This window comes from Haliotis rubra, unplaced genomic scaffold (genome assembly GCF_003918875.1).
Source record: "Haliotis rubra isolate DU_JTF1 unplaced genomic scaffold, ASM391887v1 Scf1, whole genome shotgun sequence".
Lineage (NCBI taxonomy): Eukaryota > Metazoa > Mollusca > Gastropoda > Lepetellida > Haliotidae > Haliotis > Haliotis rubra.
Window position 1 is genome coordinate 421,002 of NW_025764891.1, and position 14,457 is coordinate 435,458.

Sequence of the window (14,457 nt, forward strand, 5' to 3'; positions counted from 1 at the left end):
CTCTGTGTGTGTCCACATGTCAACACAACGACATTCTCTCTGTGTGTCCATCAAGTCAACACAACGACATTCTCTATGTGTCCATCAAGTCAACACAACGACATTCTCTATGTGTCCATCAAGTCAATACAACGGCATTCTCTGTGTGTCCATCAAGTCAACACAACGACATTCTCTGTGTGACCATCAAGTCATCTCAGCGACATTCTCTGTGTCCATCACGTCAATATAACGACATTCTCTGTGTGTGTCCACATGTCAACACAACGACATTCTCTCTGTGTGTGTCCATCAAGTCAACACAACGACATTCTCTATGTGTCCATCAAGTCAATACAACGACATTCTCTGTGTGTCCATCAAGTCATCTCAGCGACATTCTCTGTGTGACCATCAAGTCATCTCACCGACATTCCCTGTGTGACCATCAAGTCATCTCAGCGACATTCCTGTGTGACCATCAAGTCATCTCAGCGACATTCTCTGTGTGACCATCAAGTCATCTCAGCGACATTCCCTGTGTGACCATCAAGTCATCTCAGCGACATTCCCTGTGTGACCATCAAGTCATCTCAGCGACATTCCCTGTGTGACCATCAAGTCATCTCAGCGACATTCTCTAAGTCCATCAGGTCAATACAACGATATTCTCTGTGAGCATGACAGCCATGTCGTGGAGGCCAAGACGAACATGGCGCGAGCTAACCTGGCGAGCTACTATCCGCCGTGAACGGTGTCTTCAAGATCACTAGACACTCGTCATAATCTTAAATGTCTCTATATATGTATATTTAGAAATCAGATAAAGTTGATGTTGGTGAAAGTTTCACATAATGCCAACATGCATCACGCTGTTGTATCTAGTGACTCAGTGGCCCAATATACAATACTGGCGTTTCCCAAACTACCCAGAAGATTTACCCGATTCACCTCACTGCACAACGACTAACAAACCCCACCCCTCAACGCAAGTTCATAAATATAGCGACAGAAATAAATGCCTTGAACTTTTAAAAGTCCCAGAAAAACTTCAGAAACACAATAAGCATGCATATATTACATACGAGTTATCGCATGGAAATCTGAGACGGCATAAATTTGACATGGTTTACCATTTGCATTGCATGTGTACAAATCTGATATACCATTGTGGCTTCCAAACCCAATAAGAGGCCTAGGTCATTCTATTCGACAGAGAGGGGTGACAAGTAGGAAAGCAGGACCTAACTCCTAACACAATGGACAGTGTCGTGACTTCCAAGTGATTGCTTTGATTAACGTTGCGCGCACCTGAGCGGGCATTTCAAGTGTCTTCAGCCACCATCACGTTCACGGGGGCATTTCAGATAACCCAGTAACCTGTCACCCCCGTGACGAATGGGACCTGCTTCAAGTTGTTTGACAGGCTTCGAAAGATCATCAACACAGGCCAAGCGGTAGTGGTCGTACATGGGTTTAGAAGTCTTTCCTTTTTCTTCTTGTCTGGTTCCAAAGAAACAAGGATATGGGGAAAGAGGAAGAGTCCAACAATCAGGCTGCTGTAGCCCCCGTTGTTGAACTGGAGGAAGAAGAAGGGGTTAACAAGAGAGAAACATGGGGAAGAGCTTTTGACTTTCTCTTGGCTTGTATTGGATTTTCAGTCGGTCTTGGAAATGTATGGAGATTTCCATACCTGTGTTATAAAAACGGAGGAGGTACGTAACGTCTATATCCTTTATATTAATTAACCAATGCATTTTCGTATTAATGTATATGCAAACGGGTGTGACACGCATATATATATACCTACATTCTAAACGCAAACGTTATGTTATTATATATGAGTATAGATTGAATGTTTTGTAAAAGTACGGTTAACCTTTGGCTCTTATCGGCTAGCGACTGAAGCCTGGAACAAAATGATGTTTTCAAGAAGTGTGATGTGTTAGCGTAGAGCTTTACTAGACAGCGACAACACACGGCTTTCACGACGTCTCATACAACGCGCTGGGCAGCACACCTATTACTGTTTGCCGACCTGAGCCCCTTTGCCGTCACGCTCTAACGACCCCAACAATGACAATCCAAATTTATTACCCCTGTTATTGTTGAATATTACAAGACGCACCATATACTTTTGCACAACGTGTGTAGTTTGCTTTAACTGTGTTTCTGTTGACCTGTAGAGTACGTTTGCAGTGATCCTTGTTATTAATACAAGTCTGAAATCTGATCTTAATGTACATTTGGAGGATTGTATGGAATCGCATATCACCACTGCATCTACTTTCGGTGGTTGTAAGAAGCTCGTGTAACACAATGTGTTGGAACAGTATCGCGTTGTTAAAGTCCATGATTACTTTTAACCAAAACCAAAGATTTATGTTTTATGTTTGTGACCATATTTCACTTGTTGTAGAACTTTGTTGCCTTGTTTGAAATGAAAGTTACATCATTTGCAACTATATAACACCCACACACTTGCTACGACTGCAAACAAGACTACCACATGAAGAGAAGTATCTTGAAACTGCAAAACATCAGACACACTTTCACGTCACGATTCAACAATGTAATGGCCTCAATAATAGCGCCTAGTATCCATCTGACTAGCTGCTCACTTGACGCTGTAATCAGAATCTGATTATTATTACTCCGGATAACCCAAGCTGCCTGTGAGGCGCTAGAAGGTTATAGTCATATGCCTTTTCCCACCGGGTACCCACTTTCTGCTGGGTGAACAGAGGTAATTTTGAACAAACTCATTTGCCTAAGGTAATGGCAATTATAGGGGTACTTTATAACAGCCACCACGGTTAGTGACATGATTGAAAAATGCTGACTCACTCTACAGTTTTGAATACATACATACATACATACATACACACACACACAGAGATACATACATACATACATACACACATACACATACATACATACATACATACATACACACACATACATACATACATACATACATACATACATACATACATACATACATACATACATACATACATACATACATACATACATACATACATACATACACAAACACACATACATACATACATACACAGAGATACATACATACATACACAGAGATACATACATACATACATACATACATACATACATACATACATACATACATACATACATACATACATACATACATACATACATACATACATACATACATACATCCTGTGTTCGTCTTAAATATAATCCATATGAATATGCTTCATGATTCGACGTCATTAAGGCATTGTATTGTCATTAAAGTATTGTCTTATGACACAAACCAAGACCTCGAGTGTAATGTCAGCTGTGTAATGTCACTAATTCATCAGCACGTATCTACATGGTTAAGTCATACATCCCCAAGGTCAAAGTGGCGGTTAATGTATTCCCTCTCCCCCAACAATCCCCATGAATAGACATTCTAGACGAAACACAATACTTATTTGAACAGAGAAGCAAATATTTGACAACGGCAGTTTCAATACAGTGTGCATCGCCCAATACTGGTAGAGGTAAAGAGTAATATGGTCTATAATATGCACCAAGTTACAACACTGGGTTATTTTGTGTCGTGTCGATTTGGAACTTTTGCGATACACAAAATTTAAAATTTTCTTACTCGAATGGGTCATTTATTAAGAACGAACCGCAACCCAACTGTCATGGCGTTTCACGTAGTAAAGATCTGTGACTTACCTGCCTTGGTCAATGCTCTTTGTGACATTCAGGTATACGAGAATGACCTTTGTCTTGGGATATACAGTGTTAAGACTGACATGATTGACATGATGTTGGTGGTGATGTTGTACGACATGGCTGACATGCTGTTGGTGGTGATGTTGTACGACATGATTGACATGATGTTGGTGGTGATGTTCTACGACATGATTGACATGATGTTGGTGGTGATGTTGTACGACATGATTGACATGCTGTTGATGGTGATGTTGTACGACATGATTGACATGCTGTTGGTGGTGATGTTGTACGACATGATTGACATGATGTTGGTGGTGATGTTGTACGACATGATTGACATGCTGTTGGTGGTGATGTTGTACGACATGATTGACATGCTGTTGGTGGTGATGTTGTACGACATGATTGACATGCTGTTGATGGTGATGTTGTACGACATGATTGACATGCTGTTGGTGGTGATGTTGTACGACATGATTGACATGATGTTGGTGGTGATGTTGTACGACATGGCTGACCTGGTGGTGGTGCACGACGTGATTGACGTGACGGTGGTGATGATGTACATGATTGACATGGTTGTGGGAGTGATGTTGCAAGACATGAGTGACATGTTATTGGTGGTGATGGAGATGTTGTACACGAGAATTGACATGGTGATGCTGTACGACATGGCTGACGTAGCGATGCTGTACAACATGACTGACTTAGTGTGATGGTGATGCTGTATATGATTGACGTCATGGTGGTAGTGCTGTCGTGCCATATGATTGACGTGATGGTGGTAGTGTTGTGCAATATGACTGACGTCATGGTGGTAGTGTTGCCGTGCAATATGACTGACGTGATGGTGGTAGTGTTGTGTGCAATATGACTGACGTCATGGTGGTAGTGTTGTCGTGCAATATGACTGACGTGATGGTGGTAGTGTTGTCGTGCAATATGATTGACGTGATGGTGGTAGTGTTGTCGTGCAATATGACTGACGTCATGGTGGTAGTGTTGTCGTGCAATATGACTGACGTGATGGTGGTAGTGTTGTCGTGCCATATGACTGACGTGATGGTGGTAGTGTTGTCGTGCAATATGACTGACGTGATGGTGGTAGTGTTGTCGTGCAATATGACTTGATTGTAGTGACTTTGTCCGACATGGAAGGAGTTGTATAATCATGACTTTGGAAGTTTTCATTTCGGTTTACCTGCCGGCCAGTGTTTAATATATATTATGGACATGCGTGGAAGCATATGGCCATACAGGTTGAATGAATATAATGTCTGCGTAAAGTTTGTTTATGCCTTATACTGAGGAGACAGAAGGTACGGTGATACGTTAGTGTTAGCAAGTGTTTATATGTATCCTGTTTTTGCCGGGGTGGAAGGGGCTCACAATTCCATCATCGTCTTACAGTGATGGTGATGGTAAAGAGAGACCAGGATGTCGAGTAGATACGTTAGCCTTCCAGCGAAGACAATAGATGACGTAATGGATTAGAACATTCTTCTGTTGAGTGATGGCTGAATAGACAGGTAGATGGGTATAGCTTATATAATTAATTCACAAACAGGTATATAGGTATGACAAATAATGAACAGACAGGTAAGTTGTTGATGGAATTTAATAGGTAGATAGATACGGATGGCTGAAGACATGTATTCATTGATCGACTGATAGGTTTAGTCCGTTGAATCAAACACAGTCTGAATGGAAGGTGAGTGAGAAGCATGACTGACTTTCTAGTAAGCATGGTTGATTTATAAAGAGTAGGCGGAGCGAAGGTAGGCAGAAAACGTAGGCATATTTGGGTCTACATTATTTATCCCAAACAGAAAAGGGACTTAAAATACATTAATAAAAAGCGTCAACATATGTCTCCATATTTTTAATATGCGGCGATGTCAGGGAACATCTGTTGAGAGGCATGTGGATACAAACAGGTCCTATTGGGCACACACTGCGCTGTATATAGCCTGTACTGGCCTAGATCCCCATTAATAGGAAAATTCCACATGATGTTTTGTGTAGACATCAGGTGCAGTTCAGACCCCCGCAAGCGATGACCCAGTTTCAACTGCAAGCCCGTCACAGTTACTAATGCAGGCAATACCAGTACTTAACGCAAGTCGAAAAAGATTCCGCCGGAGATAGAGTCTGTCGCAAAGCTGGGACAGGTATTCCCCGTACTTTTGAAACACTTCCTCTTGCGAAACATGATGACGTAGGATATTTTTTCTGTTAAGTAGTGGGAAATTCCATTGCAGTGATACACAAGGATGTGGTCTGACGGGCTGTGGTGATTATTGGGAATAGGAAATTTACTATACTTTATGGATAACAACTTCTTTATTATATTACGATGCGACGTTTCGGTATAGATTCTTATACAGTTGTCAAGTAAGAGTCTACATCATAATATATACATTATACCGAAACGTCGCATCATAATATAATATACAAGTTGTATCATACCTTTTTTATTATTCATAAACTTCAAAAATGTCAATCAAACAGATGATTATTGCCGGGATGTTTTTCGCATCCTGGTGCTGGTTGAAATGAAACATGTTTGGTGTAACAGTGGAGCACTATATCCAGTGGACTACTTACGCATATCTGACGATCTACACATGTCAGTTACATTCTTCAATAACTATGTCTGTATTGAACAGTTCGATGTAAATGCAATAAGTGTTCATTAAAGGGTTTTACGTTTTCATTTTCAAAATTTGGCAATTGGTACGGATGTTTTATCGTATATACTTCTTTAGATAAAGATGGTTATTTGACAAGCGTTAGATCAACACACACGCAAACGCAACACATGCACATGCACACACACACGCACACACACGCAAACGCACCACATACACATGGGCACACACGCAAACTCACCACATGCACATGCACACACACGGAGGCGCATACACACACACGTATACACGCTTGTAGCCATGTGTTAGGCCAGTCTCTATCATTGATAGTCTGTCATACAATTATATCCAAGAAAGAACATGCAAGTCTAGAATATGTGGCAAGTCTAGATTTCCACAGTTTCTGAAAATGAAGAAAGTCTTAGGGCTCCTTTTCATTATATTTTATTTTTTGTATTGTGAACTGTTTTATTTGTAGAATATGTTCAATCCAGAGACTAGTTGTTTGTCTATATCATTGAATGTAGTACGTGTAACGACGAGACAAACTGACGTACTTTCTCACGTGAATTAACGAGATTGTAATATTTCAAGACGTCGACGTATTTATTAAGACTGCCGACTTCTTGTTTCTGATTATTCTTTACAGAAAGATTACTAATACGCCAGTCAGGAATCATGGCCATACGTCCACTTGTTGTTATACGTTAAGTCCCCTAGTAGTCTCGAAATACACGCTTAAAATGTCTCGGAAACACATCCCGACTTTTTATATCATAAAAGATAAATAAAAGTGACAAGTGACAATTACATGGAGACCATAACATGATATATCACTTGACAATATTTTCAAGATGCTGTAAAAGACAAACTTTGTACTTGTCGTAATTTATGGTAAATGACAAATGCAACAGAATCCACAATGAAAAACACTGCTGAATTTTGATGGACTAAAATAGAAATATTTTTAACCAAACGCCACCTCCTTGCCCAGACCTGTCTTCAGGGTTGAGAGCTTCAGAACATTAGGCAATGGACCTTTAGTGACTGAACGGCCAACCTGCACCTGCCTAAGGGAGTATACGCCTTATAACGAGTGTTTTTGGCTCGGACGTCGGGTGTCAGTTGTCTTCAATACCTCTATTCTCACCCCGCGTCTCTCAAACCGCCAACCTCACTCCACCGCCCCATTCAATCGCAGACGCCGCTTCGGGTCACTGAATCGCAGAGTTCAAACAGTTAAACTTTCCACGATATTTAGCCTGGAAAGTTCAGAATTGTTAAATTGTTATATGAAACAGGAAATATGTTAGTTTTAGTCCGGTTTGTGAACAGATAATGCCTACAGATAGTAGCTGGTATTATTTAGGAAATAAACACACTGTGTTTGGAAATAAGATGAATGTTAGACCGAATTGATAGTCTCTAAATTTCATTTGAAGCCGAACGCATTCGTTTTTAAATTACATTTAGCGGTCTTCAATCAACGATAAAGGACCGCAAAATTGAAAACAGAGTAGCTTTATCTTCTAATTGATTACCGTCTGATTTTATGGATTGACCAATCAAATTCGAGCATTTCACGTAGCCATGGTAGAATGAAACATAAGATGATAATGTATATGTGTGTGACAGTAAAGCTGCTAACCTGTTGGACGAAGGAAAGTATACACCCATGCTTGGGGGTGGCTCAATAAACAAGACATGGATATTTGGCGATGTATTGGATACAGGCATCATAGTTGTGGATTTTGCTGTGTTTCGGCGACTGTTTTAGCCTAGCTACGTTTAGGTAACGTTAGAAATTCGTGTTCAAGTCCATTTTCCAAACGTGTACTTTCTTTTGCACGTCAGTATTGAATCATTATCCATTAAACCCCATCAGACTCCAGGCTTATACACGTTTCTCTTATGTCGATGGGCATTCATGATGAAGTTAAGTTACATGTTTGTTTTCAGTATTTTCCTGAGATAGATATACATCACTGACTACTTTCAGGCGTGTAAAAACTGAAACGTTAAATATATACAACGAACACACTATGTCTGCAACAGCTCGATGATCACAGTAAATTACAATTTATTTTTAAGGAGCCTACCGAGCGACACAAAAATGTTGTAAGATCCAAGGAAACACGCGACCTAAGCATATTAAAATTGAATTAAATTCCTAAACATGTCATCAGTGTTATGGGTAGACTAACAACTAGTCTCTGAAATGAACATATTTTACTGAAAAAAGTTCATAGTAAAAGAAACTATAATATAATGAAAAGGAGCCCTGAGACTTTCTTCATTTTCAGAAGCTGAGGAAATCTAGACTTGCCACATTTTCTAGACTTGCGTGGGCTTTCTTGGATATATTTGCTTCAGGGTCTGTACGACAGACTATGTTATAGGTGATGATGGGGTAGCCTAGTGGTTAAAGCGTTCGCTCGTCACGCCGAAGACCCGGGTTCGATTCCTCACATGGGTACAATGTGTGAAGCCCATTGCTGGTTTCCCCCGCCGTGATATTGCTGGAATATAGCTAACAGCGGCGTAAAACTAAGCTCACTCACGCTCGCACTATTAGCTCCCCTTGACTACCTTTGATAAACTTGCATTCTCATACACATAATCATGACACTATATCGCACAGTAACTGTCATCCCTAACAAGTATCTGTTCAATACGTTGCATAGTTAATTCCAAAGATACAATTCCCCGTCACAGTCACACAGTCACCCTAACCGGTTCTTCACTTCGGTGGCTAAACTGGTCGTTACAATATGCAGCTGTTCCGAGTCACAAAGGACATTTTGATTGGTTCTCGAGTAGACCCTGAACCTTTCATAACAGTATTTCTAGATTCCGCGCTCCCACCCTTGACTGCCAAACAAGCAGACCCGTCAACAACGGGAGTGTGCACGTGGACTTTTTCCAGCGAGGTGTACACCAAGGGCAACGCCCATGTCCTGTCTTTTTCACCAACATGAACAAACAGGACCTCAGCTTGTTCTGATTATTGGAGGCTTGTGTATCAACAATGTTTGGGGTCCCACTCTTAAGTTCATAACAGTGTTTCAATGATACACAAGTCTCTGAAGTATAGCTGTTACATATTGGCTTGGTTTGGTGGATATATAGAGCGAGACGAGTATACTAGTAAGTGACATAACATTTTATAACAGCGGTACAGTTGGAACAATGCTGTATTTCGGGTCGAGAAACAACTAAACGCGATGTCCACGCTATTCGTTGGTCAGTTATGCAATTTACCAAGCGTGGTCAGATGGATTGGCATGTCTTAATACGTGTACTATTCACAACCAAGTGTTCACAAATACAAATGTGTACATAAAGGAACAATAATAATGTAAAACACTCTAGTCATGCTTTGGAGGCATACGTAAAAACGTCTTTATATCCGAGGGGCGGTGGGGTAGCTTAGTGGTTTAAGCGTTCGCTCGTCACGCCGAAGGCTCGGGTTCGATTCCTCACATGGGTACAACGTGTGAAGCCCATTTCTGGTGTCCCCCACAGTGATTTTGCTGGAATATTGCTAAAAGCGGCGTAAACTAAACTCGCTCACTCACTCTTTACATCCAACTCTTAATCCCTTCCCTAGTATGAGAGAGAGAGAGAGAGAATATGAAGAATATATACATGTTGCAGAACATTAAACAGTTCGTTATATCCGTTGATTCGTTATAAACGTGTTTGTTATAAACATAGTTTACAGCATACCATAATACATGGTAGGTTTGGCTATAATATAACTCAAAATATAATGTTATGCAAGTAGATGCGAGCACATGGTGTTAATGAAGGTCATATATTTTAAGTTTTGCCGCATTTCTTCGTCGTGTCAGGCTCAGCCTGTCATGGGTTCGAAACCCGTGTCGACCTGATAGTCAGCACAGTATCGTTGCTTGCATAGATAGAGTACCATGCACATAAGACGACTACAAAGGACAAGCGGTATTAATATGTAGCCTAAGTGTCAAAGCAAACATTCTCGGTGGCCGTTAACCAATATTCCTACAGATGAAGTGGTCTTCTTTACTACGGTGTAAACTTTTGAACCCTGGATCCTACCGTACAGTATACCACAGGCAAATTGTAGCGCACTTAGGGTTGCGCAACAAAGAGAAAAAGGACCAGTCTTTCCATAAGGAAAGACTGGTCATTTTCTCTTTGGAAAGACTGGTCATTTTCTCTTTGTTGCGCAACCCTAAGTGCGCTACAATTTGCCTGTGAGTATACCCACTCTTTAATCAAGCCAGTACCGACACAACTGACCCAACTCATGTCTGGCATAACAAGATATCCGTTAGCTAACGAAACACAGAGTCTGATATTAACAACTTATAGACGTATATGAGACCAATGCCTCTGTTTATGGATCGAAAGAAAACAACATCGACCAAAGCTTGATCCCATAGGCGCTTGACTCTGATATGTTTATAAGTATGACCTATATATTATAAGATACATCTTATATATAGGTCATTCTTATAAACATTAGCAAGCGCCTATGGTTGATCCAGATATTGACTTCATGTAAAATGTATCGTTGTTTTATTACATAAAGAAGAAATAACTGTACATTGAACACATATCTTAGCAACGATGGAAGGTTTTTAGCTAGTGCGAAGCATCGAACATACGGAAATGGTTGATTGGTTTGGACTTAGGGAATATTGTTTGTGAGTAATTCCTAGTCTATTTTTTAGGGTTGGATCCCCCACATGGGTACAATGTGTGAAGCCCATTTCTGGTGTCCCCAGCCGTGATATTGCTGGAATATTGCTAAAAGCGGCGTAAAACCCAACTCACTCACCAAGTCTATTTTCAGGAGCTCAAAATAATATCGTAAATTATCAGGCCTGTTTTGCATTAGAGATAGGTTTCTGTTGAATGACATGTGATCGCTTGTATGTAGCACTGGGATATCTTGGTCTTTTCATGGCAACATTTGACAACATCACACATCATATAATCTTACATCAGTAGAAACGAATGTGGAGATACGGCTCGTTACTATCACAATCATCACAGGAAGTGCAAGTAGCTGCATTAGAAACATTAAACCTGCGTTTTGTCACTGTGCATTTAGTGAGTGCTGCCACTTGGTTTTGGTAGTAATAGATCCTGTCTGCTAAAACCCAAGTTAAGTACAGTGGAAGTCCTCTATACCGGCTGTACAGAACACACAGATACACGCACACGCATGCTCGCGCCCCTTTCTTTTCATGTAGTACGCCTACCTTTACGTTGTATGTATTGTACGTTAGGGTTTACGTCTTTTTATTATTATTATTATTTTATTATTTTACCGTGTACATTTTATTGTTTCTTTACAACGGGAAATATGTAAACTAAAAGATGGCCTGGACCGGTGAAATTGGGGGTCGACGTCATAAGTAGCTGTCCACGACGTGTAAGACGTTCACCAGCAACGTCATATCGTGGGCACTTTAGTGTATAGGGCCCATTATTCGGCCATACGTACAAGCGCGCCACTTGATGATCTAGGTTTCGCCTGTAGATAAAGCACTGCCACGTTCGCCAGGGTATGGTAGCATCTTAATGTGACACTTAACGCAAGATATAACTTCGTAGAGTGAGTGAGTGAGGTTAGTTTTACGCCGCACTCGGCAATATTCCAGCTAAATGGTGGCAACTTCGTAGAGAATTGTATCATAACATGGTGAATCCTTATCTTGGTGAGTCAGTCAGCCGTGAGTAATAATCTAAACTGAGGCCACGAAAAGACCATGATATCCCAGTTCTACAAAGGGAATGAATAACTTAGCCCACGCCCTTCACACTGCAGCATTCCTCGTTCAAAACAGAGCTCTTTGAGTATGAGCCTTCATCTTGAAACGTAGATAGGTGAAGCACAGTGGCACTTCTTTCCTTGCTTCGGTGTGAATATCAAATATCTTCCCTCGAACTCTACAATTAACGAGTTTTAAATGTATATGATAAAAATCACGAATCACTTGTGTTAATGATTTAGGCTGGAATACCTTGCAATAACATTATATATTTCTGTAATTGGAAAAATTACATCGTTTATATATACAAATAAAACTTGTTTAACAGTATTTACAAAACATGTGACATTTACATCAAACAAGTTGTCGTGACTTCTTTAAGCTGTTTGCTTTCTTAAAAACATAGTGAGTGAGTATGGTTTTACGCCGCTTATATTCCGCAATATTCCAGCAATATCACGGCGGGGGACACTAGAAATGTGCTTCAAACCTTGTACCCATGTGGGGAATCGAACGCGGGTCTTCTACGTGACGAGCGGACGCTGTAACCACTAGGCTACCCTACTACCCCCTGAAAGACATAGACTGGAATTATAGATTGGAGTTCACGTAATACGTCGGACCTTATGGTAATCCTGAATGTAATATCCAGTCGGCAGATTCTTGTTTGCTTGAGATTTGGTTGACAGTACAAACAACAACGCAGGTGTCACCTCGTGATCACATGAAGCACAAATACCCATTGTGTGCCTAGTATCGCGGGACAGCTTATGTTCGTGTAATCGCCATATAGTGTCAGCCTCCACACACTGTTTACCATTGGCTGCACACAATAGTCCATGCTGTATCCAAAGTAACATGATATGTTAGAAGGGAAACCTTCTTAAACCGGACGGTATCCGTTCCAGAAAATAGGAAGATTGAGAAGTTAATGGCTTTGTTATTAGAATAGGGATATTGTTGTTTTGGTGGTAGGACAATAGGTCCACAAGGACATAACACCCTCAGACAAAACACTCCTAGGCTAAATGCCCCCATGACAAAAAGCCCTCAATGAGTAGGACAAAAGGTCCTCAATGACGAGATGTAATAGAATACCAACAAATCTTTTTTTCATTCCCACGAGAATACAAGATAATATAACGTTAAATAGCATATGTAATAGCACATACTTCACAAATGTAAATCACCAAGCACATAATGCAGTTGTGCAGTTGATACTTGTACTACAGTTCTTACCAGTCTAATATTGTGTCCTATACCAGTCAACAGCGAATGCTGTGAACACCGTCACCAATAGCCGACCGCTGGATTCCAAACTTTAAAGAAGGTAGCAGGAAATCAGCAATTTATTTAAATAATAATAGCGCTGACCATCTTAATAAACACCATGTTCATTGACATACCACAATGAGTACCTGGCCAACGAAATCAAACATAAGAGGAAGTGGCCAATTTAAGCCAGTTCTCTGAAACAACATTTAGCAGACTTCATTCCATTGTTACAATAACAACATCGTCACCGAGGAGCCTGTAACAACTATCAGCAGTGGGAGGAATTGCTTAGAAAACATCATGTTATCACGTGTCAACTCAAAATATACACCGAGGGTGTTTTATCCTATGGGTTGAAATTTGCAAGGGCTTTTTGTCCTGGGGGCATTTAGCCTAGGGTTTTTTTGTCCGAGGGCTTTTTATCCCAGTGGGCTTATTGTCTGTCCACCGATGCTTTGACGTTACAATCACTATAGAGGGATAGACAAGATTAACGAGTTTTAAAAGTACATGTATATGATAAAAATCATTTGTTCTTCTTTTTCCCAAACAGAATTAGTTTTAGATCATGTTTAGAGCAAAGTTATTTTAACGGGTTGTTCGTTAAAGCTTCAAACACGAGTTCACCTTTCACGCGCGTTCAGTGTTAGCTGCAATATTGATTAATTACTTATTGCAAGTTATCACGTGGTATGATTGGCTACATAGATTTGCAGCGTATACAAACCCAATGTATGTATATACTTTATATACTATATAAGTGAGTCCTTAATAATATAGAACTTGTATTTAATGTTATATGTATTCATAAATGTACCCAAAGATAGACATATGAAGAACATGATCCTTTCCTTTTCTTGCCTCCCAACTCAAAGTGTTTACAGCGTTTTAAGGGAGAGCTGTAAGTATGATCATGTGTAGAGCCTCCCTTTAGTTCGAAGTACGGGTGACTCGCTGTACTTCATCTGGTCCCTGGGAGTGAGCGGGGTTTGCCCTCTTGACCTCTCAACAGGCAGTGTAGCCACTGTAGACATGTTAGCCGCGTCGAGCCGGACAAGACGTCC

At 40.5% G+C, this 14,457-nt stretch overlaps 1 protein-coding gene across 1 annotated transcript in view; it reads left to right on the plus strand.

The window, feature by feature from the left end:
• The first annotated feature begins 1,384 nt into the window (after nucleotides 1-1,384).
• Nucleotides 1,385-14,457, plus strand: part of LOC124280434 (sodium- and chloride-dependent GABA transporter 2-like) — a 35,823-nt gene continuing 22,750 nt past the window's right edge. The window contains exon 1 of the mRNA XM_046716723.1: nucleotides 1,385-1,694. Within this exon, the coding sequence (XP_046572679.1) occupies nucleotides 1,505-1,694 (190 nt within the window). The 5' untranslated portion in view covers nucleotides 1,385-1,504. The remainder of the gene's footprint in view (nucleotides 1,695-14,457) is intronic.